The 25829-nt window shown below is 40.1% G+C and overlaps 2 protein-coding genes across 5 annotated transcripts in view; one reads left to right on the top strand and one right to left on the bottom strand.

Annotated features, from left to right (window-relative positions):
• Positions 1–10674, top strand: part of ptpn9b (protein tyrosine phosphatase non-receptor type 9b) — an 11466-nt gene extending 792 nt beyond the window's left edge. For 2 of the 4 annotated variants that reach the window (XM_020624214.1, XM_020624213.1), the window contains exons 2-13: positions 3756–3899; positions 4686–4775; positions 5232–5356; positions 5752–5857; positions 5985–6095; positions 6185–7074; positions 7207–7303; positions 7948–8017; positions 8177–8255; positions 8437–8587; positions 8888–9095; positions 10410–10674. In XM_020624214.1, the coding sequence (XP_020479870.1) occupies positions 3846–3899; positions 4686–4775; positions 5232–5356; positions 5752–5857; positions 5985–6095; positions 6185–7074; positions 7207–7303; positions 7948–8017; positions 8177–8255; positions 8437–8587; positions 8888–9095; positions 10410–10633 (2205 nt within the window). In that variant the 5' untranslated portion in view covers positions 3756–3845 and the 3' untranslated portion in view covers positions 10634–10674. Of the gene's footprint in view, positions 1–584; positions 698–2920; positions 3021–3755; positions 3900–4685; positions 4776–5231; positions 5357–5751; positions 5858–5984; positions 6096–6184; positions 7075–7206; positions 7304–7947; positions 8018–8176; positions 8256–8436; positions 8588–8887; positions 9096–10409 lie in introns of those variants that run through there. The other 2 variants (XM_020624212.1, XM_020624211.1) reach the window with 2 other exon arrangements.
• Positions 10675–11222: 548 nt separating this feature from the next.
• Positions 11223–22266, bottom strand: adamtsl7 (ADAMTS-like 7). Its single transcript, XM_020624184.1, has 14 exons — positions 22256–22266; positions 21300–21441; positions 20571–20700; positions 20429–20491; positions 20128–20303; positions 19862–19970; positions 18615–18803; positions 17629–17758; positions 16755–16977; positions 15860–16033; positions 15539–15712; positions 15282–15461; positions 14810–14954; positions 11223–13939 (listed from the first exon to the last, which is right to left on the bottom strand). Exons 1-14 carry the CDS (start codon positions 22264–22266, stop codon positions 13785–13787), a joined length of 2001 nt encoding a protein of 666 aa, XP_020479840.1. The 3' UTR covers positions 11223–13784.
• Positions 22267–25829: the final 3563 nt, after the last annotated feature.

Here is a 25829-nt window from a genome sequence, read left to right as displayed (position 1 = left end):
GTGTAATTTTATAAAATGTTTGGGTGAAAATAATGTTTCTTTATTAGCTTAACTGTTTATGTTTAAATAAAAAAATGTCAATGAAAGTTTGGCTATTTCATAAGCTCTATAGGATTTATGAAATTGTCAGTTACAAAATGCATGTACAAATAGCTTGGCAATAGTAGCCTATGGATTAGAGTTTTGAATTGTCTGTGGTAAGATGTGTGGTTAATAGAGTTGGTGAAGTTATTACTGAAATACTACTGTCAGTAGTATTTCTAAAACTGTTTATGAACTGTCAGTAGCAAACAGAGCTTATGAATTGTCAGTAAATTGTATTGATAAATACAGAACAGTCTGAGGTGGAATGGGTTGATAAACTGAGTTAATTATTTTCCGCCGTAAAATATATCAAATAAAGTTTATGTTTTGAATTGTTAGCGTTAAACAGTCTGTATTAAACTGTGAGTGGTAAATGTATGCAGAAATGCAGTTTATAAAATAAATTGTCAGTATATCGTCAGCGAACTGGGCCATACAGTTGTCTGTCAGTGGTGAACGTACAGCTTTTGAACTACGGCAAAGTGAATGGATATGGGCGGGGCCTCGGGTTGTGTCTCGAGGTGCGGGGCGTGCGATCTGCTGGTGGGTGCGCTCGCTGCGACGTTGCGGAGGCTTCAAGATGGCGGAAGCCTTTACACCTCAGGAGCAGCTGGTAAGGGTGTCTAGACGTTGTTTCTCCCCTTTATCGCTCAATCATGTTCAATGTATACACATATCACCTTCAGTTTCTACTTTAACGGGCGATTTTTCAAATATATTCTATCACAATGATTGGTCGCGGGAATGATGTGGTCTAGTAAATAGCCCTGGTCCGTTCGCACCCTCCTGAGTCTTCTGACTCCGGTGTGACTGACAGCATATAGCATGTGTGCATGATGGCGTTTGCTAGTAGCTAGTAGTAGAAATCACTTAACTGGCTGTGCATTTCCAGTACTCGCTCCCTTGATAACTCATCCTAAAATGTTCAGCAAAAATATGTTCACATTACTTATATTAACTAGCGATACTCAGCTACCCATGGTTATGCTATCATGTGACTTGTAGAGTATTTAACGGTGTCGGTAGCCATCCAGCTACCACATGTAACCTAGCTGCTAGCTAATACTACTAGCTATTGTTGACGTGCAGGGAATTTCCTCGGCAGCTGTCTTGCCACTTGCCAGACGTTGTATGAAGGTTAAGATGACCAAATAATAATTGTCTTAATTGTCAGTCGTCATTATATGACACAGTTAAGACAGACTAAGAGCATGACTCTCTGTACAACGCGAATGTTAGCTTTGATCCAACTAAATAGTGTCTTGCCGATGAGATTTACAGTCGAGAATTCGCAGACATGACCCCCCCATTTCCTAGCACTGTTGTTGCCATCGCTTTCTAGCAAAGGGGGTAGGCCTGGCATTGACAGCAAACATCAAATGCCACGCAGCGATTTAGGTGACAGCTTCAGTTATATATTTGTTTTATCGTCGTGACAGCTTCCGTTATTTGGAAGCTATAAATCTTCATCTTGCATTCACAAGGTTTGTAAGATAGGTTGTATGGCATGCTTGTAGTGCTCCCTCATTTGTCAGTGTGCTTCTTGATAGCCAACACTTTCCTAGATCCTGTAACACCAGTCTATTAGCTGCAGAAATCAGCGCCTTGTCCTGCTCTGTCTTGTATGATCTCACCATGGCTTGCAACTATCCTGTTGCCCATGTTCAGTCACTGATGATAACATTCAATATACCGCTATCTATAACTGACCAGGCTTCTCACTATATCAAGGTGTCTTATTTACCCTGAAATTAAGAAATGTTATCTCAGCTAACAAACATGTTTTGACATTGTCAACATTGATTTATTGGGACAATGTGTTGTGCATTAAGGGTACTGTACTGTACTGAAATGCCATGACCAGGTGCTGGTCACGTTTCTCAGACAAGTGTGTGTATTCTGTGTGTTCAGTCACAGATTTGCACTCAGCATATTGTTTGCATGTAGTTTATGTTATAACATTCAGAGTCACTAATCTTTAAGTCCAGTTGTTCTGACCAGATAAATGCTCAAATAGATACTTTTCTATATAGACTCATTGTGCTAATGATTATGGCTCCATACATGCATGTTAGGATTTTACTGTGGTGGTATCCCATGATAAAAAAGTCACTTAGCATCACGGAAGAAAATGAGCAGAAGTACTCTGAAAAAAATGTAGAAAAGATCAACTGGACTTGGTTTTAGGTCAAAGACATTTCACCTCTCATCCAAGAGGCTTCATCAGTTCTGTCCAACTAGCGTTGAGTCGGAGATATTTATCCCCATCAGTGGGGTTTCTGTCCTTTGATGGCCAACAGTGTCCCTTAACCACTGAGTCATTGTAGTGTATCGGTGAGAGTCCTTACCTGTCTTTGAACCCTCACATGTGGACTGATGCCTATTGTCCTGTTGTGAATTAGGGTGGGAATGTTGGGGCAAAGATCTCAAAACAGAGTAGATGGATGACAAGTTGTGTCACAGTCCACCACCCCTATTTAGTGAGGGGTGTTCTATTTGTACAAAAATACAGTAGCTTCCTTGACTCCTCTCTCAAACCAGCAATGTTCTCTGGAGAGGATCTGGACTTCACTGTCCTTGAAAGAATGTCCTTTGTCCTTCAGGTGGAGGTGGACTGTTGACTCTGGTCCACTGGGGTTGGCCCTCCTGTGTTGGGCCATGCGATTGTGCAGCAGCTGCTTAGTTTCACCAATGTACAAGTCGTTACACCCCTGACTACACTTAATTGCATACATCACATCACTCTTTTTTGTGTTTGGGTGTTTTGTCCTTCGGGTGGATCAGTCTCTGCCGCAGGGTGTTCTCTGGCTTAAAGTTGACTGGGATACTATGGTCATAGCTTACTATGACCTGGATGACTGAGAATCTGCATGGACATGAGCACAAGTACTACATGGCAGTTGCCATCGTTGTTGACCCGGGCCTCGACCGATCCGGTATGGAATTCACACTGATGATTCACATGTTTAAATTTGGCATGTTTTTACGCTGGATGCCCTTCCTGACGCAACCCTCTCTATTTATTTGGGCTTGGGACCGGCATAGAAGTCATTGGCTTGCAACCCCTGTGGCTAGATTTTTATATATATAGTCTGTTTAGGTCTTCATCTAATAACAAAACTGATCATGAGACAAGATGCCATGTCTGTCAAACCACTGTATTTGGATTTGTTTTCCACTTGACACCTGTTTGTTTCTTTTTTGTCCTATTAGAGAGTAGGTTCAAGTTTTCTTTACAGCTGGTGTGTTCATCTGTTGTACCCATTCCTATACTCTCCTTTTGGTGGTTTCAGATTTGGTAGAGATATGTAGCCTACTTGGGTGGAAACAAGTTAACTGTTGTCTCTTGGCATATGGGTGCTCTCATGTACTCATATTCCAGAGGCACATCCGGCTGCTATGTGCTGTACACATCATTGTATCTTTGGCAGGGAAACAGCTACAAAGCTGAGGGGGCTGGCAGATTTGTGTCTTCTTTGTTATGCCTGTTGTGTCTCTGTCTATATTTCTTGTTCTACTCCCTAAATTCCGAGTTTTTGATGTATTTGTATGAGGCTTTCCTCCTCCTGTTATCTCCCTTCTGTCAAAATATCAGTTCTTCTGCTTCAGTCTTTCTTCACACACAAACACCTCACCTTTTCTCTTCCATATCTTCTGTCCTATTATTCCAGGCTGTGGAGGAGTTCCTGAGTGAGTTGCATAGCAGGGAGCAGCCTCACAGCGCTGGGCTCATCTCTCAACCGACAGCTGTAAAGTTTCTTATGGCCCGCAAATTTGATGTCTCCAGAGCCATCGACCTCTTCCAAGCATACAAGGTGAAGCAATTCTTTGACTGGTGACATGACTGAGATGATATTTTTATTATAACATGACACCAGAGAGTTTAAAGGATGTGGGGAAAATATCATTTGCAATTTGCAGACCAGTATTTTATTTGCAGTTTAAATTTCTACACCACCAAACCAAATCCAGGCTTTTTTTGTTGGTATACCATATATTCTTCATAAGATTCTGTAAAAAAAAGTTTTTTTAAGTTTTTTTATTTGGACATAAAATGAATCAGACAAATGTATTCATTTTTTTAAGTCCTCTGTTTTTTTTTGGTATTTTTTGTTTGTTTTAAACCACTAACAGCTATTTTTCTACTGTATAGTACTGCTATTAGATGTCGTCTGACTGATGACCCTTATGATGTGTTGACATACTGTATCTACACTGTAGCAGAATACTGTACATGCTTGCAAGTCCTAACTATGTGCTGTTGTAGCAGGTCATAACTTGTTATTCAGTTCTGAATTTCCATGCACTTGTTCAAAACAGAATTGCAGTATTGGGGTTGGGGTATAAAGGCCCAGTTTGGGATAAAAAAAAAGAGATTGTGTGTCACTAAAACACACAACAGACACCTGCTTTAATTCCCAAATTTATCAACAGGTTTTTAACACACAGACTAACAAGAAACAATAAGTAAATCAAAATTTACTTTTTTGTTTTTGTTTTTGTTTTCCTGAGCTGTTAAACGATTGTTTGCATGGTGACTTAGGTATAAGCTAATGACTGTTTTTTTATGCTTTGACTTTACCACTATGTATCAAAATTAGAACACAAGAATCAAAGAGGGCATCATCAATATCAACCCTGACGAGGAGCCACTACGCTCCGAGCTGCTTAGCGGCAAATTTACAGTCCTGGTGAGTGTTGAAGTCATTATGAGCCCCTAAACATAAAGGAACTCGAGTTGATCATTTTGCAGTTTCACCCCTAATAATTTTTTTTAGTGCAATAAGAAAAACCTAGTATTTTGAATTTTATTTTGATGTTATTCTAAGATTTTCTATTAAAATAAAGTCAGTAATGACATTTTTTCGAAAGTATCGAAAGTATCGAAAGTATCGAAATACATTTTGGTACCGGTACCAAAATGTTGGTATCGTGACAACACTAGTTCACATGCTTGCATGTGTCTTTTTCTAAATTGAGATAGAGTAAAATGCATTTGTTTTGATTGGTACTCCTGAATGTGTGTATGAATGGTCAGGATATATAGTATATTCATAATCAGAATTTAAATCTGCTTCTCACAAATAACATAGAAACACACTGAATTTGCTTTGCTGGATATGATGGCCTGTTAATATTCCTTACAGCCTGGTCGTGATGCCAAGGGTGCCGCTCTAGCGCTCTTCACCGCTCGTCTCCATCGGCCAGACCTCACCACCCACAAAGCTGTGCTTCAGGCCATCATCTATCAGCTGGACAAAGCCATAGAGAGGTGATTACTTAACCTTACCCATTTATATATACTGTGTTTTTCTCTCCCTTCCGCATATTACTTGGTCATTTCATTGCTCAGTTTGTTCCATTTTTGTTTCCATTTCTCATTTTCAGCTTTGTTTTCTAGTTCAAATTTGGATTTTTCTGGCTACCAATTAGTAGGGTCAAAACCCCAGATAGTGTTGGCCAGTTTGTTTTCTCCCCAACATGATACTTTTGTTTGTTTTCCTACAAGTTCCTGGATAAAAAAAGAAAAAAAAAACTCAGCAATTATATAGAGTATTGCATTATTCCAAAGTTTCCCTCAAGTGTATCTTATAAAATATTATGTATTTCTTATGGATGGCTTCTGTTTGTTCTGTTTTTAATTGAAAAAATTTCATTTCTCTCTAGTGTACAAACTCAAAGAGACGGACTCATATTTATCTACGACATGACCAACTCCAGCTATGGAAACTTTGACTATGAGCTCTGTGTGAAGATCCTTAATTTGCTCAAGGTAAGTGTAAGGAACATCATCTGCTGCTGTCTTATTTACCTGCCTTCTTGTTATTGGTGGTAAAATTGGCCCTCTGGAATTAAAACCCTTCTTTTAATTTCGTCTCTGTTATGCGTGTTTTGCTCAGGGTGCATTTCCAGCTCGTTTAAAATGTGTCTTCATTGTGTCGTCACCTCTTTGGTTTCGAGCACCTTTTGCGGTTCTCCGGCTCTTCGTACGTGAGAAGCTGAGGGAAAGGGTATGTGTAGCTGTTTTCACCAAGGGGTTGTGTCATCAGCTGTTCATTATCTGTTATCTGAAATGTTTCCTTTGTTCTGCAATCACCAGGTGTGCACAGTGAAAGCCCATGAGCTGGCCAGTCATATCCCAGTCGCCTCCCTTCCTGAGCACCTTGGTGGAACATCCCAGTATAGCCACGTGGCGTGGATCCAGTCCTGTGTTAATATTCACACAAACACTCTTCAGGGTAACACACAAGAACATGATACACATGACTGTGTGGGAAGCCTGCTGCGCTCGTACAGCGTGGAGTGCAGCAATACAGGCGCAGGTGCTACACTGTCCCACACGCATATAAATACACAGTTAGGTTCTGAACTAGCTGTGGCTAACTCTAACTGCTACGGTGATAGCAATGCTAACCCACACAACCACTGCAGTGTAGTGGAGAACAGGACTCGAGGCCTAGGCCAATACCAGCAGAGCCCACATTCTGCTGCAAACAGGCTGCACCAACACTGGAATGGCTCAGCAGTGAGCGGAGACAACATGACTGTTAGTGGCGCTAGCCCCAGTGCTAACATGAACAGCAGTGGACGTCAAGCTCCTCCCCAGTCAGAAACACCTCCTGACACACCGCGTTCCCAGAAAAGTGACGGGGATGCAGTGGACAGCAAGGCAGCAGACTCTTCCTGTAGATCTCAGATGGAGGATGTAAAACAGGAGGGTGGAGAAGAGGAAGGGGTGCCTCCTTTGCCCCAGAAATCTTTGCCTCGCCCACCGCACCAAACTCCCTCTCACTCCCTGCCACTGTCCTCATCATGGGGACACAATGATGAAGACCACTGTGTGGAAGTGTCTGTCCACATGCCAGAGCCAGGAGGCATGACGGTGCATGAGCTGGTAGAGCATGTGAAGAGGAAGAAGAAAAAAGGGATCTATCAGGAGTACGAAGAGATCCGCAAGGAGCCACCAGCAGGCACCTTTGACTACTCCAAGTAAGAAATATACAATGTATTCTGCCCACCTGCTTCTCTGTTTTTACGTGTTCCTCTCTTATTCTGCTGGTCTCCTTTTATGTTTTCTCTGTTCCATGTTTCCTAGCATTGACCTCAATTCTGTCTTTACAGGAAATTGTCCAATCAGTTAAAGAACAGGTACAGTGATGTTCTCTGCCTGGACCAGTCACGAGTGCGACTCTGCCAGCAGTCCGATGATGAAGACGAGGTAAGAAGCCAACTTCAGCTCTTCTCCTGTTTTATTGATTGCTGTATCAGCACTGAGGTAATTAATAAAGGACTGGCTGCAGACTGAATTGTGGGTATATGATGTTGCATTAGCAGCTACATCTGATCTCAAGACTAAAATTGGGGTCTGTTCCTTGTCTTTACCTCTGTTTATATATGGCAACTTTTTTGTGTGATTAGAAAGCAGAATTCTTGGCAGTATGATTTGCATTTGCGTTTGATATGAGTAAAAGGAAAGATGTGTTTTGTAGAAACCTTAGCGGCCAAAACGTACCCCAGACTATTAGAAATCCTTCAGAAGAGGTAAAAAAAAAAAAAAAGATGGAATGGCTTTAGAAAAAATAATGGGATTGGCAACTAAATGAGTCTCATTAACTGCAGAAACTGAAGATTGACTAAATCTGCTCTAGACTTATAAGCCAAGTTAATGTTTTTAATATGACCCCATGTCTAAATGGTTAACCATGTACTGCAAGTAAGTGACTAAGAAAGATCAAGAAAATGTGTGGACCCCACTCTAATAATAGTAATGTTCATTGTCCTCCAGGAGGCAGTGAGTCACCAAGCAGCGAGTCTCACAAACCCCACCTCTGCTGTATTTTATTTTTATTTCTTTTTTTGTAGACATCAGATTATATAAATGCAAGTTTCATGGATGGGTACAAAAGGAGCAACGCCTACATTGCAACTCAGGGTGAGCAGCTGTTAAAACAAACTGCACTTTATTATATTTCTATAGTTCCCTGTGCACTGTACAGCTTTTCTGCTCCAACCTTGTTCTCACTCCCCCTTAGATGTTATTAGGGTAGAGTCTGGTGCTTTTATGGCTTCACAGACTTTTGTGTCCCATCAGGTCCTTTGCCAAAAACTTTTGGTGACTTCTGGCGCATGGTGTGGGAACAGATGGTACTTATCATTGTCATGACCACCAGGTGAGGCTCCTTCACCTCTGATTGCCGAAGTGTATTGTGTGATGGGCCAGTCGTGTAGTGTGAGCTAACACAATATACAGGATAAATAAAAAGACACAGTGGCTGCCCAGCTTTAGTGGTAGAATAAGCATTGATGTGTCAATGATGAGATTAAACAGGTGTGATTTGTTGTGTTTGTCAGGGTGGTGGAACGTGGACGTGTCAAATGTGGTCAGTACTGGCCTCTTGAGGAGGGCAGGACTGAGCAGTATGGATACTTCTTGGTGAGGAACACACACATCCAGGTGTTCCAAGACTTCAGACTTTCACATCTTGAACTCTACAACACACAGGTAAGTCATAATGACTTCAGCAGTACTTAAATTCTTAAACTATGTGTGTTCACTTGAAATGGCCTTAAATGTATTGTTAGAGGTATTTTGAACTTTAATAAAGATAACTTGACATGACATGAATGACCTTAGATTGTGGAATTGCTTTTGTTAGTGGAATCTCAGCAGTTTCTAAGGTTTCAAGACAAGAACACTTGGCAATGACTGATGACTGTTGGCCCACAGACTGATAGATGCCGGCTGAAAGGAATGAGTCTAAATATCTAAAAAGCTCTATGAAATTGTTTGATCTTTTTTTAGTCTGGTGAGAGACGAGAGGTGTGCCACTACCTCTATGTTAGCTGGCCGGATTTTGGGGTGCCCAAGAGTGCTTCTGCTATGTTGGACTTTCGTGAGCATGTACTTCAAAGGAGGGAGGCTGCAGTTCAGAGCCTGGGATCCAGTTGGGTGGGGTCTCCCGGAGGCCCCCCTGTGGTTGTGCACTGCAGTGCTGGCATTGGTCGCACAGGTAAACATATGTGTCCAGTGTTTCCCACAGAATAACATTCTGATGTAGTTTTTCTTTTTTTTTTATCAAATATAATAATGCATTAGTGGTGTTGTGCAACTGTGGTTCAGTGGGTAGAGCAGTTGTCTCCCAACCGAAGGGTCGGAGGTTTGAATCTCTGTGCCTGCGGTCCACGTGTCGAAGTGTCCTTGGGCAAGACACTGAACCCCCAAGTTGCCCCTGATGGTTAGAGCCATTGGTTGAGTTGGCGCCTCAGGTGGCTGCCTCGGTTCAGTACCGGAAACAAATTCCTGTAACATACTTGGCCAAATAAAGGTGATTAGATTAGATCTAACCTGTCCTGCACTAGCTCTCCCACAACAGCAGCATGTTGGCTGCTGCCCTCTCCCTGCATCTCTCTTCAGCTCTCTCTGACCCTCTTTTGCTGCTTCAGCGGCACTGCTTGAAGCCAATAAATATTTGAAACAAACCTGTGTTTTTTTGTTATTCCTCTAGACTGAGGGGGAATACATTCAGCATCAGAGTTGATGAACTAGCATAAACCTTATCCACCGGCAGAGCAGTCCATTCATGCTATATTATACAGTAGCATGCTGACTTCAGCAACAGCTGTATTCTAATGTTAGCTTAGCCAGCCTTACTAGCTGGCTGATACCATATTAGAAAAGTCGGATCTCTGCAATTGACGGCGTTGTGTTAAAGAAAACAAACACAGGGAGGAAGAGCTGTTCACAGACAGTCTGTGGTCATGCTTGTCATGTGTTCTAGCGCGCGCGCGCGTGTGTGTGTGTGTGTGTGTGTGAGTGAGAGAGAGAGAGAGAGAAAAATAGAATGACGCACGGAATACATGCGGCACACAGAGCACTATCCTATTTTAAAACCATATGTGGCAGTCAATGTTGATATTGTGGCAGCCTGCCACAAATAAGTCAGTGCATGGGAAACACTCTGTGCCAATAAAGGGATATTACATGAAGTTTAGCTCAAATGTTCTTTTTATTATACATTTAATGGCCACTTCCTTAAACGTCCTTTACTCCACCATGGCTCTGTGAGTTATAAAGTCCTTTCTTATTATACAGAATAGAAAATTTGACTGGACTTTAGTCATTGTGAATGTTTAAAGTGAAAAGAGTAGGAGCTCCCTTATTTTATTTATTTTATAATTGTTTGGGTTTTTCTTAGTTGTCTCTGTTACATTTTTTATATATATTTTTAATATCTGCAAAGCATGTCAGTAGGTAGTGTGAGAACTGTGTAAGTCTTTCTTTTGTAACTTCTTTATCTTGTTCTCCTTCCTTGATTTCTGCCTAGGCACGTTCTGTACACTGGACATCTGTCTGTCCCGACTGGAGGACATCGGCACAGTAGATATCCATCAAACGGTGCGGCAGATGCGTACACAGAGGGCTTTCAGCATCCAGACCTGGGACCAGTACCACTTCTGTTACACAGCAGTCATCGAGTATGCCCAGCGTCATGGGAAACTAAGTCCAGTGCAGTGGTCGGACTCAGACTTAGAGACTGACAGTGAGTAAGAGATATATGGAGATACATCGGATGAGGGGGATAGCCAGCCAAAGACATAGGAACGACATAATGAGGAATGGTGTATCAGAGAAGTGGATGACAATGACTGTTCTGCCATACAGGAGAAGAGACAAAGGATGGAGGTCTTATATTGGCTCCTGATGTAATGCTGCAGACTCCCATAGTTGCTCTTCCTTCATGACTGGGTAGATGGAGGAGGTGGACAGCTGGAGGAAAAAAAAATATCCAGGGAACGGAGACTGTGTTCCATTACTGATTGAGCAAGCTGTCCTGCAAATTTTCAAACCCCCTTTCTATTTAGCGTACTACAGGGGGACCTGACCTGCCCTGACCTCTCTTGTTGACAAAAGTGATGTACGAGCTGTAGCATTTTTATATTGACTTGCACATGAGGAATGGTAAACGTGACCTTTACCACTTGGAGCCCTCCAAACCCTAGTCTTTGTTTCTTTTTGTACGTCTTGTTCCTTTTCAACCCTGATCATGTCTGTGATCAGATAAAATGGTAAGGGTTTGAAAATGTGAAACTTGAAAACTGGCTTTTTTTCCTTTTTTTTTTTTTTTTTTTTTTTTTTTTTTTTTTTTTTTTTTTTTTTTTTTTTATTTTACATATCCTCATATTCTATGGTGCATTTTCTACGTGTGTTTCATATTTGTGCATATGTAGACTGACTTTAAAAAGCCAAAGTCCTCAACAGGAATGCTTGGATATACTCCTTCCTGAGATATTACAGACTGAAGCCTATGTATATTCTTGTAACATACATTTATATATTATTGTGCATAACAACAACCTCTGGAAGACTAGCAAAAGAAAGCCTTTAATATAATTGACTTAACCTTGAGAAGAAATATCCATGTAGCGAGCCTGGCTATGACAAAATATAGAAAAGCATTCTGGTATAAAAACTGTTATCTTAGTACAAATCTGTGTGATTTGTCAGGTCTAACATCCTCTTTACTGTCAGCGTTCTGATTGGACGATCTTAAATAATTTGGCCTTAACATGATTCACTGCCTGAAGCTGTACACTATTGTATTTTTTCTTTCTTTTACTCTTTTGAATCCCTTGACACCACAGCTGTTCTGTTTGATTCTCGAGGTATATTCTGCCTCAGATAATTGTGCCTTCAAGTTTTCCTTAGCTTATTGTCTCACTAGTCTAGTAATAACACCCATCTCGTGCACTTGCACAGTACACACTGACTATGTATCACACAGGACACCCACATTTTGTCTGTAGTCCTGTACATACATAATAGACTACTTATGAATAACATGAAAGTAGTGAGTTATCTGGAACCTAAGCTCTGACTTGAGACGTGGCTATTCTTTTATCATTTGACCTCAGGGGGTAATTCTAGTGTTTTTTGCCTCGTGTCAATGATCCATTTCTGGGTTTACCTCTGGTAAATTAACATTTAAGAAAAAAAACTTTATCAACTTTATTTTGTATTTTTACTGTATTGTATTCTGGTATATTTATGTCTTTGTAAAGCTTCTACAATATTGAAATCAGCAGATGTTGGTACGACGCCACAAAGAAAACCAACCAGTTACTGCGTTTGATAAGCTGAACAAATCAGATGGGGAGCGAGGTATATTTTTTGTTGTTCACAATGAAATCTTAGAGGAAAATATCACTTGCCATTGTATTTTCCAAACTGACTTGTATAAATGGTGATTGTTCAATATGAGGACAATGGGAGGGCTGTGGGATGTAGAGGAGGGCTGAGGGCAGCTAACAATCATGTTTTTAGAGAGCTTATTGTTGGCGTCTTTAGTAACAATGCTGTTAACGTTTTACTGTCTGGTACCCAATGCCAAGGATAAAGCAAAAAAAAAAAAAGCTATCAAGAAAAAAAAAATATATGTGGCTGTTATTTCTGTTTACAAAAATCCTGCCCAGTATCTATAAAATATATATAAACTTATAGATTGGAATAAGGTTTATCAGCATGAAAAGAGAGCCTTGAATGTTTCCAGGGGTTAGGGTGTCCAACTAATTCAAGACACATGGATCTTACTGGTAAATGTGGACCCTACATCCCTTAATGCCAAAGGCTCAGACCCACCCACCTATCACACATCCTTAGTAGCCTACTAGCATAAATCTAACAGTTAAGCCTTGCACACACAAGCACAGAGAAACTCTGCAGCACCACAGGGACATTGCTAAAATGTATGTGTAGCTAAAAAATGAGAGCATAAAGTGAATATTGAAAAAAGTCTCAGTCCCCATGTTACTTTTGTTTTATGAGAAACAGAATGAAATGTGCATTTGTCATTGGTGTTCATTTAATGTTCCTTTCTGTGCTTTAATTTCTCTTGATTGAATTATGGCCTTTCACGTGCTGTAAGCCCGGCTCATTAAAGCAATAGTATTACTATATTGAATGAATGTACAGAGCTAAATTGATTTTTTTGGGAGGGTAGAGTGGTGCACAGATGAAATGTGCAGCATGAACATCTACATCATGTTTTCACTACTGTGGGAATAAAGGGGCACTTTTTCATGCCACTTTATGCCTGCACTATATCTCATGTATACTTATTACTCCACAAAATTTTATATAGACACAAATTTGCTACTCAGGCTTTATGTAATGTAGTGATATAATTTCCTTACATTTTAATATGTTAAAATACCCCAAAAATGGAGGGTTGAAACACCAAGCAACATCATCAGACAGTTCAGTATTTTCTGAGACTCCTGCAATAAAACAACAAAAACAGCTGAGGACCAGAATTATATGCTTTTTTTTGTAAGAATAAATATAGCAGTATAACTACACCACCAAGTGTAAACAGTTTAAAGTTACACCGAGAAACTCTCTCTAGACCTATACATAGGAAAATTCTTATAAATGTATTTGTGTGTGTGCCTGTGTTGTCATGAGATAAAGTTTCAGACTATTTGGATCCAGTTAGGTGTTGAACAAAACAGCACTTCACTTAAACAGTAGGGTCATGCTGTGGCAGATGTATGCCAGTGTTCATACTCTCTTGAAGACTGAGTGACTGAATATTAAACTGTGCTGTGTACACACCGAGGTTCTCTTCGAACAAAGCTCACTGTCAGTTTCCCTGATGTTTTGTTGTTGTTTTTTCAAACAGGGTTGTGTCCAAAAGGCAGCATCACCTGCGGATCTGGTTCTTCTGAAATGAGTTCAAGTATGTTTTCTGCATGCGAGAGCAGGCAGCGCAGCAGACACTTCTGTAGTAGGTGTAAATACAGAGTCTGGCTTGAACCACAAGCATACAGTTATGATGCTGGTCTCTGCATGATGGATCTGGGATGGAAAAGAGAAACAAGATAAGAGGAATTCTATCCATAAATCTAGCAATGTTTCAGCTCCCACACAATGTATTCTCACCAATGAGTGACATAATCCCCGTCTCATATATCATTACTGTAGTCCTATTGAAAATATCAAGGAATTTTCTTGTTAAAATGAATTGAGAGCCAAATTTGATCTCTATACTCAAAACTGAAAATGTGTATTTTAATTATGTAAAAGCGAGAAGTGGATTGTACAAATAATATATTTTTAAACTTTTTCTCATGTCAGTTTTCTGGATTTCCAGTAATTTTTCATTAACTGCGTGTGTGTGAGATCACACACACACAAACACAGCTCAGTGTTGTGGTTTGTCCTTGATCATACAATGGACATTTACCATGTTATACACTGCATACCCTCACCTGCCATAATGTTGCATCCATTAAACAAAAGTGAAGAGCACATTGGTCAGTCAAGTCACATTATTATGTTATAGGTTATTAATTACACCCTTGAAAATTGTTTTGGTATAGAGCTGTTTTCAAAAGTACAACCTGATTATTTATTGTAAATATTAGGTCTTGTGTTCTTAAAGCTCTCTCTCACTACTACACTTGATTATGTTTATGCTCAATTTCAGTATATATTCGCAAGTCATTGTGGTTTATATTCACCTCACATATATAGTAATTCAAGGAACTGTAATCTTTCCTCCCCACTTTCTTACAGTCCTTCAGCTACTCCAAGTGGAGACAATATGGCTCAGATGAGCATTTTCATCATGGAAACATCAACAATGGCTGCAGCACAGATAAATCTCACTCCAACCAGGTCCACACTGACACTGTGTGCAATGCTTCTGCCGCTAGGGAGACTTACTTATCTCAGCTACACAAGGTTGTTTGTTGCATTCTTCTCGACTCTCTGGGGTCAAACTGGGGTCACAGTGGTCACTTGGGGTAACGTTGTCGGCGAGACAACGCACCTCTCGCACACGGTAGCCACCGTTGCAGGAGCGAGAGCACTAAGAGTGAGCAGAGGCAGAGTGAAAGTTCATAGACAGCATGTAACCTGAAGAGTGAATATATAAATGTGGTCATGTTTACTCGCCCCAACTCATCCTATACGTCTAACCTTCCTCTAGAGTACATTAAACCATAACTATCTGCATGGCTAGATGCCACTATGAATACGTTTTTTAAAGTCTTTTTGTATTTTGGATAAACTGACCTTCTATTATCACTGTATATTACAATGAAATGTCTCCAGCATTGATTGTGATTTATTTGTGCATCAGATGAGGGGTTTAGAGGAGCATGGCAGAAGAACAGAGACACTTTGGGACACTTACCGCACTCCACTCTGTAACATACCACTGGACACCACATGGTTTTAGTCTGCAGGTCTGATCTGTGACAGGCTGAGGCAGACTAGAACATTTTAACTGGTCCACAACCTCCATGCGACCATTGTTGTTGAAAAGACAAGCCACACTCCGGGTCTGCGTACCATTCCCACACTCTGCAGAGCACTTAACAAAGCCACACATGTAAAATAGTGAGTTGTATTGGTGCTGTTTTAATAGTGTGTGTAAGATCTGCGATTTACCTGACTCCAAGGTCCTGTATACCACTCCAGTCGGTTTTGGCATGGGCCTGAGTCACAAAATGTCACTTCTGGTGGGTGTTCCCCTTCACAGCTATCCAATGGGAGATCAGTCACATGATCCATCAGACATACTGCTGTCCGGGTTCGATTGCCCCTACCACACTCTGCAGAGCACTGGGGATTATCACACATGGTGAATCAGTGCATTTCAATATTTCAACATGATTTCACTTTTTTTCTTCTTTTGTATCCCATTCACCTCCTACACACACACACACACATACACACACACACATACTGTATTAATAGTATCTGTGTTACCCGCTGGCTCCAGAGGGAGGTGAACCAGCTGCGTGCACAGGCTCCCATGTCACAGTTTTGCAGCATGTCTGGCTTTAGGTTCTTGTTACACTCCTCATCTTCCTCCACCTCACCCTGGTTGCTCACACACACCACCTCCCTGTGGCGCTGACCCACCCCACATGGCACTGAACACTTGGGGAGACAGAGGGAGGGAGAGAGCGTTGAGGGGAAAGGAGAGCTTTATTTTATGAAAATATACATGTTCATTGTATTCCGTGATACTGTGTGTTATTTAGCTTTGATATTAATGCAACTATTACTGGTGCCACTGAGTTTGACATATTGTTAACTGTTACTAATAGCTAGTATTTTATGGTAATGCATATGGGCAGAATCAATCAGGACCAGAGAATAACAGTAAATGGTATAAAGCAGTTAAGTACATTTATTCAGGATTTTATGTGATCATCTTATAAAATATAGTGAAATGTTATAGATTGAACTGCCCAAAAGTATGTAATATATTTAAATGTATCTCCATCTTTACTGGCTACAATATTAAAGTGTTGGTTACATGTTAAAGCTTTAGTAATAATAATAATAATACTATAATGTAATATATATAAAAATATAACACTTTGCATATTGAACAGTTTTACTTTTAATTTTTAAAATAGAGTTTGCTGACAATTCTTCCCCATGAGGAATGAAAACACACTTGTGTACATGTGCATGAGTCTGGTATTAATCACACTGTAGGGACAGACTCACAATGTGGGGACCAGAAGCTCAATGGTCCCTTTTATGTAAATCACTGGATTTTACGATGACAACTTGGCTCAAGGTTAAAGTAAGGGTTAGGGTTGGGAAAGCAGTGGTCCCCACAAGGAAAGACAAGAAACATGTTTCTCACCGGGCTCCACTCAGATCGAATCTCCCACTGGCTGCAAATCTTCACCTGACAGGTAGCTTTGGTCACTGGGTTATCAGATGACCCACACAGCTCTGGTACCACAATAACCGAAGTCTCTGTCCCATTGGCGTGGACGTGAGTGACCTGGCGGCAGATGACCTGGCGGTGCTGGGTGCCCAGTCCACATCTCGTGCTGCATTCTGACCACTCCCCCACATCCCAACTGTGAGCCAGTCACAGAGAGTTGGAGGAAATAAAGCAACTTGTGGTCCATTCGATTAGATGTACTTTCATCGACCTTCCACAAGCACAGCATGTCCTAGCTCTCTGTCTTCATTGTGATCACAGTAATTGTGTGTTCAGTTGACTCTGGTCTACTAGGGGCATTTTTAAAACCCGTAGTTTCCTCCAAAATAAGATCATAGGAGAGACAAATAAAATAAGCCTATCTGTGCTGCACAAGTTCAGATGCTTCTCCTCCCTTTATTACTACTGGTTTCAGTTTTGCAATCCTCTGTTGCTGATGCATTCCTAGTGGAAACATACTGTATATAGTTCAGACTGGCAACTATAATGATTCACTGACACTGACTCACAACCAAATATACATTTAACACACGAATCCCCTGCTATATCTTGATGACGATAAGATCTAGTGGCATTTACCACAATGCATGACGACCAAAGCCACACAAAAGTAAGTCAGAGTGACTGTAACTGGTGACTGACTTATAGCTAAAATATGTGTGAATGATGAGGGCTTCATCCTGAATGTCCCAGCACCATATGGAACTAATACAGTGGTATGCATGCTGCATCCTGTGTATATGTCATGATTAATGTATGGAACATCAAGTGTGTGTGTGTTGCTCACTATGCAGGGCAGGGTTGAGTGTTGCAGTCTTCTTCCAGGTTTGTTGGTTTAATGGTAGGGTCACAGAGTTCACGAGGAACAGTCACCTGGGAATCCTTCTCAACACACTTCCAGAGCACCTGACGCCTGCCTGGCATCAGATGACACACAAGCCACATAAGCAAGTGAAAATATGGACAAAAACCAATCTATGAAGTCTAAGGAACTCTCTGTAAAACTCTGCAATAAAACTGTGGCAGGGCATCAATCAGGACAAGGGTATGAACCATATCTAAAGTTCTGAGTGTTCCCAAAAGCACGGTGGCCTTAAATAAAAGACATTTGGAGCCACTGGGACTCTTCTCAGCAGCAGAGACAGCTGAGACTGGTCAGAATTGAGGGAAGGAAGAATACAACCAAATACATAGAGGTCCTTGAAGAAAACCTGCTCCAGAGTGCATGTGACCTGAGACTAGGGCAACACTTCACTGTTCATGACAGTGACCGGAAACATACAGCCAAGATAACACTGGAGTGGCTTCAGGACAAGTCTCTCATCGTCCCTGTGTGGTCCGACCAAACTCCAGCTTAAACCCCTTACACCCTCTGGAGAGACCTGAAGATGACAGATGCTTTCCATCTCGTCTGACAGAGCTTATGAGGATCTGCTAGGAAGAATGCGATAAATGACCCAATCCAGGTGTTCACAACCTGTAGAGACTTACTACCCAAGACAAGCTGTAATTGCTGCAAAAACAGTTTCTACAAAGTAGCGAACTGAGGGTCTGCATACAGTACGTTTAAATTGTAATAATTTGCCAAATTTTCTAAATTAATTTCTATATTTCTAAATGTAATATTCATTGTAAATTAAATGGCAAAAATTGGAATATTTTTCATTTCTTCAGTGAATACTTTTTAAAGTGACTGTATGTGCAAGTAGAATGTAAAATAGCACATTCCAAAATTTTATTCAACCCTTCTTTGAATTACGTTTATTTGCTCACCAGTGCCACAGGTCATGCTGCACTCTGTGTGTCCACTCTTTTTCCAGGTGTAGGTGAGCCGAGGGTCAGTGTCCATGCCGGGATAAGGGGGAACCTGGTTAGGATGGGGTGTCTCCTTGGTGATATCATTGTTGGTGATATTGCTTTGGTGCGCCTTCTCAGCTGGGTGGGGTGGACTGACAGTTTCGCCTGTCAGGAAGTGAAAATTTATGGGTTTGAGCAAAATGGTTACAAACATATAAGAAAAAGTGTTAGAGACACAAGACTTTACTATGGGTGATTACATATGTTTTCAGGATTTAGGGGGTGCATACAGGCTGTCCTAAATCCTTATTATGTACAGGATCTGCATGTGAAGTGTGTTCATAATAATCCAGAATACAAAATCTGATTTTGAATACATTGTTGATGTAAGCAACTTGGTGCCAATGCACAGAGGAAATGTAAGAAACAAACAAATTACAACTAATTGTGAATATCAGTAATTGACAGTGGTATTTTAGAGTTGCAGTTTGATTTAGTCCTGCGCACATTTTGTTTCATTTTGCTAGTATGAAAGATTTAAGAATGTAAATATTTTGCACACTAACCTTAAAAAAAAACATAAAATAAAATAAAAGAAGGCCTACTTTGGGCAGGACAAATAACACCTTTCTCATTTTTATAATACATGGAGCCTGTTGACTGGCATACCTCCAGTACAGCACCACCCAGCAGGTGGTCTGAGCAAAGGTCTAATCAGCCAGTGCATGTATAATTAAAAACGCCTGTGGGGTTGTGCAGATAATTCAGGAGATCTCTTTAAATTAAGCATTTACAGTGTTGGCAGATACAAATCAAGCTATTTTTTTTAATGAAGGTTAAACAGAAAATGAAATGAAATCTGGCCCAAGTGACCGACCATTGTCTAAGTCTGTGGTAAAGTACTCTTTGCCAGAACAAAATTTGGCTGCCTGCCTATATCAACTTTTATCAAAATCCTAATCAAAGTTTTTAAAAGGGACAGTTTTACTGAACATGATACACACTGGCATGACTATGACCCTGAACTGAGATCTGAACCAAACACACACACACACACACAAACACACACTGTATATATACCAATACAAAAAAAACATCTGTTATGTGTTATCCTCCCCAAGGTCACACCAGAATGTTTAGCATGAGAAGATGACACTGTGGTCACTCTAATGCCGCTTTAAGAGTGGGTATGTGTGTTTATGTATGGTAGTGAGTACACTCACCCAGGAGCAGAATATCAGAAGGTGCATCTGGCTCAGGAGTAGGGTGTGTGTTGTGTAAAGGCACACTGTATTCATAGTACACACTGGGACCTGGTTGCTGGTAGATCAACTATAAAAAAGAGAGTGAGAGAGAGGGGTGGTATGTCACAGTATGTAGTGAAATTGTTTGTGTATTGCCACATTAACAGATTTGTGTGTCTGCTTATTTATTTGAATAAGATGGAAATTATGTGAGGTTGATGTAGCTGTTGCGTTTTGCATCTCACATAAACATGCAGGTCCTCAGTCAGCGGCCCTGGCGCAGTGATGGACTCTCCACTACGAGAGCGGATTTCATTGGGTCGTCTGTATGTCAGCTGCGTTCCCACAGCAGTGAAGAGCCCGGGCCTGTCAATCACCCAGTTACCATTGATGATTGAGGCACCAGTTTTGGTCCTCAGAGCTGGAGGAAGACCACATTTTCACTTATGTTAATGTTTTTTTGTAGTCACATTTTCTGTTGTTACATAGAGTATGTGTGTGTATGTGTGTGTGTGTGTGTGTGTGTGTGTGTGTGTGTGTGTATACCCAGATAATTTGGGCTCTTTACTGTCTCCTTTATGTTGATGTTTTGTGCTCCTACAGGAATCACAGTAATTTTATAGAGAGTGTGTGTGTGTGTGTGTGTGTGTGTGTGTGTGTGTGTGTGTGTGTGTGTGTGTGTGTATACCCAGATAATTTGGGCTCTTTACTGTCTCCTTTATGTTGATGTTTTGTGCTCCTACAGGAATCACAGTAATCTTATGGTAGCCAATGTGGAGGTATGTCCAGGAGAAATTAGCCTTCACCACATCAAACCCCTGCCAACACACACATTCACACATTTTTTTGAACACAAAGCCACAGGTACAAACTCTGCATGTGCCCACTCGTGTACATGTACAAACACTTTTGGCATGTTATTTGAACCACAGTTTCACCATCACAGGCATTTGTTTCAACAGTATAATCATAAATTCCACTGGATCACATTGCTGCTCTTTTTCTCTCATTTTCACTCATCCATGTTGCTCTCCAGCTCTCTCTCCCTCTCTCTCTGGAAATCCCACAGCTCACTTAGTCCAGTCCAACAGTTAAGGGAACCTTTCTGGTCTTTCTTACCATTCCTACTCTGCAGAGATCACAGTTTTGCAAGTTTAAAATGAATCTCTTATGTTCTTTTATCCCATGTCACTCCTAATGGACCTGTCTGGTTCTTCTGTTTTAGTTAGTCTGAGCGACAATGGCAAAGATAATTTAAAACAAACCAGTGGGCTGCCGTGTACCATAAAATCACATTTGTATTATGCTAATACAAATCTTTAAAAGACTAAATAAATGATATAATTAAAACTTTAATCGTCCATGTAGCTATATATGGACATATATACTTTTTTCCCTGACCAAATGGATGTCTTACCTGCAGAGGGGATGGGCTGGCTTTGATGTCCCAGGGAAGAGCAGCTGAGGATGGGTAGAGAAGATAAATGAAGTTGAGGAGAGCCATAACGCGACCCTGCCTCAGAGAGCTGAGCTGCTGCCACAGTCCGGCCATGGAGAGACTGAGGAAGGAAGACACACACACACACATATACACATGTTTAATGAGGGAGTGTGTGTTTGTGGGTGGGACTGGCTTGAGGGGTAGGAGGGGAAAAGACAGTTTACAAGGGATGTAGTGAGAAATGTTGAAAGAAAGTTGTTTCAAGCAAAGCCACGATTTGTGTGTGTTTGTGGTGTGTATCCTAAAGTTTATCCAAAACCAGTATTTCTCCCTGTGAATTGACATGCAAGATTAAGAAGGTTTGGATACTAGTGGATCCCTCTGGACCGGCCCTAACTTCTTCTTTTTCTTTTTTACTTTATATGATCTTCCTTATTACTCCTCTTTTCATTTTTTGCCAATAATGGAAAAAAATGAAGAATAAAATCATATACATTAAAAAGAAAGAGTAAGAAAGAGATGGATTGAGGATAATAGAAAAAGTGTTAAATCACAAAAGTATCACTTTCCCTCTCTGTGCGTAATGAGCAAAACATGTAGAGTGCCATTATTGTCTGCAGTGATTCAGTTCCTTTACTAGTGATTCACACCCAAAAGATACCCTTTTTACAGTGACTCAGCTCACTGCCATATCATGTTGGGAAATAAGCCAATCAACCCAGAAATTCCTGTAAATTTTGTGGACTAGGACCAAAACCTTGTAGTGACACACTCCTAAGGTCTTCACCTATATTTGGAAACAGTCTAACAAATATGGCTGATTGTTGTAGTTCTGCAAGGACATAATATACTACAACTTTCCTGGCTTTGTAACTTTGCAGTGTTTTATATTAGGCAAAGAGGAGATGGAGTACAGATAAAATGTTTCCTACCTGACTCCCATTACCTACATGTGCTTACAACTTTTCAGATTAAAAATAACATTTTAGCCAGCTGTTCGACATCACAGTTGTTCACACCATGGGTATGAAATTCCCAGGACAGAAAATTTTACAGCGTCTCTGAGAGCTTCCTTTTCTTTGTGGTTGTGCATGTGTGTTTGTATAGATGTGTATATTTGTGTGTGGACTAAAAAGATATATGACTTACATATGTGTGAATAAAGCACTGTGATGCAATAATGGACTGAATCAGCCTAGTCACAGTGAAAGCAATATGTTTTAGAAAGACAACCTAACTATGATGTAAAGCTCTGTGAAGTCTCATTAGGACGCTGGAAGCAGCGCGGGTAGAGATGACAGCAGTGTATTGTTTCCTCTGAATTTATGTGTCTGTCTGCATCAGTCTCTCTCTGTGAGTGTTTGGAACTGTGTTCTTTGAGCGAAACACAAAAGGACACTGATGTCCTGTAACACAAACCAGATAGACAGATAGATAGATAGATAGATAAATAGATAGATAGATAGATAGATAGACAGACAGACAGACAGATAGATAGATAGATACTTTATTGATTCCATCAAAACCATACATGCTGTAAACACACTTATCATACATGCTTCTCTTTTCTTTTTTCTCTTTCTCCCTCTATGACATATAGCCAGATTTAAGACACCGATCCCCTGCAGTGAATATTGCAAGTCACAGAGCTATGGCCCAGGCATTCTGTGAACCTCTATACCTCTGCCAGGGAATACTAGGAATTCTGTCCAAGACCGGCACTGTTAGGGCTACAGTATCTGCTTTCTACTCTGACAGCTTGAAGCTGTTGCCATATCTGATTACACACACGCTGTGAGAATGAGAATGGCTGAAAGTGGCACAGTAGCTCCTGAACATACAAAGCTGCTCAAACAGTGAAATATACAAGTGTAGCCTACATCCATAAACCCAGATACAGTACACAATTATGCTTCACCAAGTTGATAAAACATGTTATTACTATGATATTCTGTAAAGATTATGTGGTCAGGATCTAATGCAGCTATTGGTGTGATTACTTTGGGATTTAGCTAAACCCTGACTCTTGCCGACTGCTACAGTATGATTCATTACCGAAGCTCGTATATGTGAAAATTAACTGGCAAACCCTCAGGCCTTCCATGCCCATGCTGCCTGTTAAAACCATTTACTGTAACAGAACTTTCCATCAAATGCATTACAAGCATGTGCTTTTTTTAATTCATAAAAGAAATAAAAATTCTCTTGAGTCACAACTTATAAAAGGACCCAGAGGGGGGAACACCCACTGGGTTAAAGCATGTTACAGTACATTGAAGATATGGTTTAATGTGCAGTAAAACTGTGAGCTCATGCAGATGTGAGAATGAAAATCCCGTAACTGATAGGTTCAATAAAAATTAAGCCTTAAAAAAAGTTTCTTTTTTTCTATTGCTTTCCTGAGATTCAACCATATGTGACAATTTAAAACGAGTTTTCATCAGTGTTTCAGTGTATTCTTTGGTAATTCAGAGTGTATGTGTCCTAGCTTGCTTATTGACTACAAAAATGAAAAAGAAAAGAAGACAAAATGGTCAAAGACACTAAAAATGAACAATAGAGTCAGCAGAAATTTTGCTCACCACTGAAATCAAAGAGTTTTATCCTTTATATTCCCTGGCTATTGATTTTTCCCATTTCCCTCTTTTTCTTCTCTTTGCCATCCCCTTTCCATTTTCCTTCTCTCCTTCTCTCTTCACACTCGCCTTACTCTCTCTTTCATCCAGCTGTGGGTTGTTTGATGTCCCTCTGTCCCATCCTGGCCAGCTGCCCCAGAAATCAAATGAGGGGGTTCTGTTATTCCACTGACACCTGGACGTCCCCTAACCATGGGTTACTTCTTTAACAACCAACTCCTTACTAACCACCGATCAGTCACTGAAATTCCCCTGCAGCGTTCTGTCCATGTTGGCTAAGTGTCAGGATAGATTTTCATTCAGTAAACGTGTCTTGCTTATATTTTATAGGTTAACACGTAACTGGGATGGCCTGTTTTGTGACCTTACAAGTATGATTTCTTTTAGGCATTCTTTAATTTTGAGCTGATTTATCTAGAACAGGTGTCGTAAGTTGTCCCGTTCCAATGTAACCAAAAGAGAAATACTTACTGTTTCTTTATAGTACAACATTAAAAGTGTGACAGTAAGAGTGGCTGTGTACAATCATCACAGGTGGCTGACAAGTACTGTAGGCGGGGGTGTGTTAAAATGTGTTCAATGGTCTCTGTACTCGCCTCTCATCTTTTCCTAATTACATGCTTGAGATTGGTGCAGGTGAAGGCACACACTTTCTGACAACATAAGTACAGGTCTCTGGTCAGCTACTGCCACAACTTACGTACAGGGTCAAGCAGAACAGTTTATAAATTGCAACACACAAGATGATTTGCATCCCACAGACTGTGTACTTGCCCCTGCTTGCAGGTAAATCGTTCAGCTAACCACTACCTTTCAGGCATTAACATCCATGTGCAATGGTATGCTTTGTTTGTCTTTTTTTTTCAATTTTTAAGTAATTGAATCAAATAATGTTGCACTGATGGTGTACACAAAGGAAATATCAGTTTATGAAGTATATGTATGTATATGTTTATCATAAAAAGTGAAAAGTGTATACAATTTTAAACCATTTCCACCTTGACCACCTACAATATCAAAATGCTACTTACAAATTAATTCACCAGTCATTATAATACAATAATATGATATGCAATAATATAACTGTAACAGAATAAATCTGTATCAGCACAGTGTGCGTTTGTTGATGTTACCATCAACATGTGGTAACACCCCCATTATTTTCTCTTTGCAAACTCATTAATTGCTCAAGTATATTTTCAGATTCTCAAATGTGATGGTTTTCTGCTTTTTTTTCTTTCACTAAATTACAGTAAAATTAACAAACAAGGCACTTTGAGTTCACTTTAAGTTTTCTGATGGGCATTTCTCACTATTTTCTTACATTTTATAAACCAAATAATAAATGGATTGATCAGGAAAATAATCAGGTTAGTTATCAGTTGCAGCCCAGTGTTAAAACTTAACACTTATCATAACCAGTTACAACTGTAAAACACTACTTATAGATTAATGTTTGAGTAATAATTTAATAATATACAAGGTATAGACTTATTTTTAATACTTTAATTACATTTTCCTTACAATTCTTTTATAGTACTTTTACTTAGGAAACATCTTCAATGTTTAAGTTTTACTTGTAAATGATATTTAGTTGGCATTTGTACTTTCACTTTGATTAATAGATTGATTGTAAATAAAGTATCTGAATGGGCTACTTACACTTGAGAGGTGTTTTTAATATTTTGTCCACTCCATCTATATTGAGGGTAGACTAAAATAATAATAATAATAAAAAACCTCTTGGCTGCGATACAATTCAACAGCGAAACACACTGCAGTCAAAATGACCACAAAGTTGAATCATCATCATCTTTGTATGTTGTTTTAATAGCTGCAGTACCATTATTCACCACAAGGGACGACAGCA

The sequence above is a fragment of the Monopterus albus genome, unplaced genomic scaffold (genome assembly GCF_001952655.1).
Source record: "Monopterus albus unplaced genomic scaffold, M_albus_1.0 scaffold322.1, whole genome shotgun sequence".
In the NCBI taxonomy this organism is placed as follows: domain Eukaryota; kingdom Metazoa; phylum Chordata; class Actinopteri; order Synbranchiformes; family Synbranchidae; genus Monopterus; species Monopterus albus.
Note: the sequence above shows the minus strand (reverse complement) of the source record. Positions and strands in the feature narration are given on the sequence as shown.

What these genes read in the sequence shown, in the direction of transcription:
- adamtsl7 (XM_020624184.1), bottom strand. An exon ending in TTCGATCTGAGTGGAGCCCG is followed by an intron (nt 16,034 to 16,754) that starts GTGAGAAACATG and finishes TGTCTCCCCAAG; the next exon opens with TGTTCAGTGCCATGTGGGGT. An exon ending in ATGTTACAGAGTGGAGTGCG is followed by an intron (nt 14,955 to 15,281) that starts GTAAGTGTCCCA and finishes GCTCACTCTTAG; the next exon opens with TGCTCTCGCTCCTGCAACGG.